The 880-nt window shown below is 42.3% G+C and overlaps 1 protein-coding gene across 1 annotated transcript in view; it reads right to left on the reverse strand.

Annotated features, from left to right (window-relative positions):
• Positions 1-406: 406 nt before the first annotated feature.
• POMGNT2 (protein O-linked mannose N-acetylglucosaminyltransferase 2 (beta 1,4-)) overlaps positions 407-880 on the reverse strand; it is a 1,924-nt gene continuing 1,450 nt past the window's right edge. The window contains exon 2 of the mRNA XM_010137842.1: positions 407-826. Within this exon, the coding sequence (XP_010136144.1) occupies positions 407-826 (420 nt within the window). The remainder of the gene's footprint in view (positions 827-880) is intronic.

The following is an 880-nucleotide window of genomic DNA, read 5'->3' on the forward strand; positions in this document are numbered from 1 at the left end:
TTGCCATGGAATTAACTGGGGTTTAACATAGTAATTAAACAGTCACCACACAATAAAAATGAATTTAAAATCATGACCAAAGTACACACAATTCACTTCCATTCTGTTTTCAATTACATGTATTCAGCATGTAATTTAACCTCTGCAACATACTCTGAAGAACACAGAGGTTTGGGGTTTTTTTTAGTTGGTTTTTTTTTTGTTTTGTTTTGATTTGTTCATTTGTTTTTAAACACTCACTGGAAATAAGTACCATTTAAAGAATACACGTGGAGTGCAATAAAACGGATGCTTAGGCACTGGTACAGTCTAATCCTCTTCAGCCCTCTACAAGCTACAAGACAAGAAGTTTTAAACCACAGATGCAGTGGAGAGCAAGGCAGAGCTATACAGGTAGAGCAACAGGTTACGTACTACACAAGAGCACATCTGCAAAAGGTCCCAGTAGATTTTTGTTGAAGATGCAGCGTATCCACACCAGGTATATTGTGAAGGGCTTAATGTTTTCTGAGAAGGTGTGATTCTGATGGGACAATATATAAGGCATGTAAGTGTTTTCCCCTTGCTCTTGTATCCAGACTTCATATTTTACTTCTCTGACCTTGAGATACTTGAGGTTCCAGGGGATCTGCCAGGACACAGCAAGTTTAGCTTCACTCGTTCCCTGGACAAAGGCATGACACTTGGCATCCCTCACTTTGCCAGGGTAGAGGCTACCAGACCACTTCTGTTTCTTGGGTCCAGGCTTAGACTTCACAGTCCTCCTGATAACACGGATGAGAGAAGGGATATTCACCTTCGTGTCCTGGTAGGCACGAAACAGCCACTCAGGGTTGCGGCAGGGAAGGGGCTGTGGCACCTCTGTGCTCTTTATGATGCG

The sequence above is a fragment of the Buceros rhinoceros genome, unplaced genomic scaffold (genome assembly GCF_000710305.1).
Source record: "Buceros rhinoceros silvestris isolate BGI_N320 unplaced genomic scaffold, ASM71030v1 scaffold44976, whole genome shotgun sequence".
Lineage (NCBI taxonomy): Eukaryota > Metazoa > Chordata > Aves > Bucerotiformes > Bucerotidae > Buceros > Buceros rhinoceros.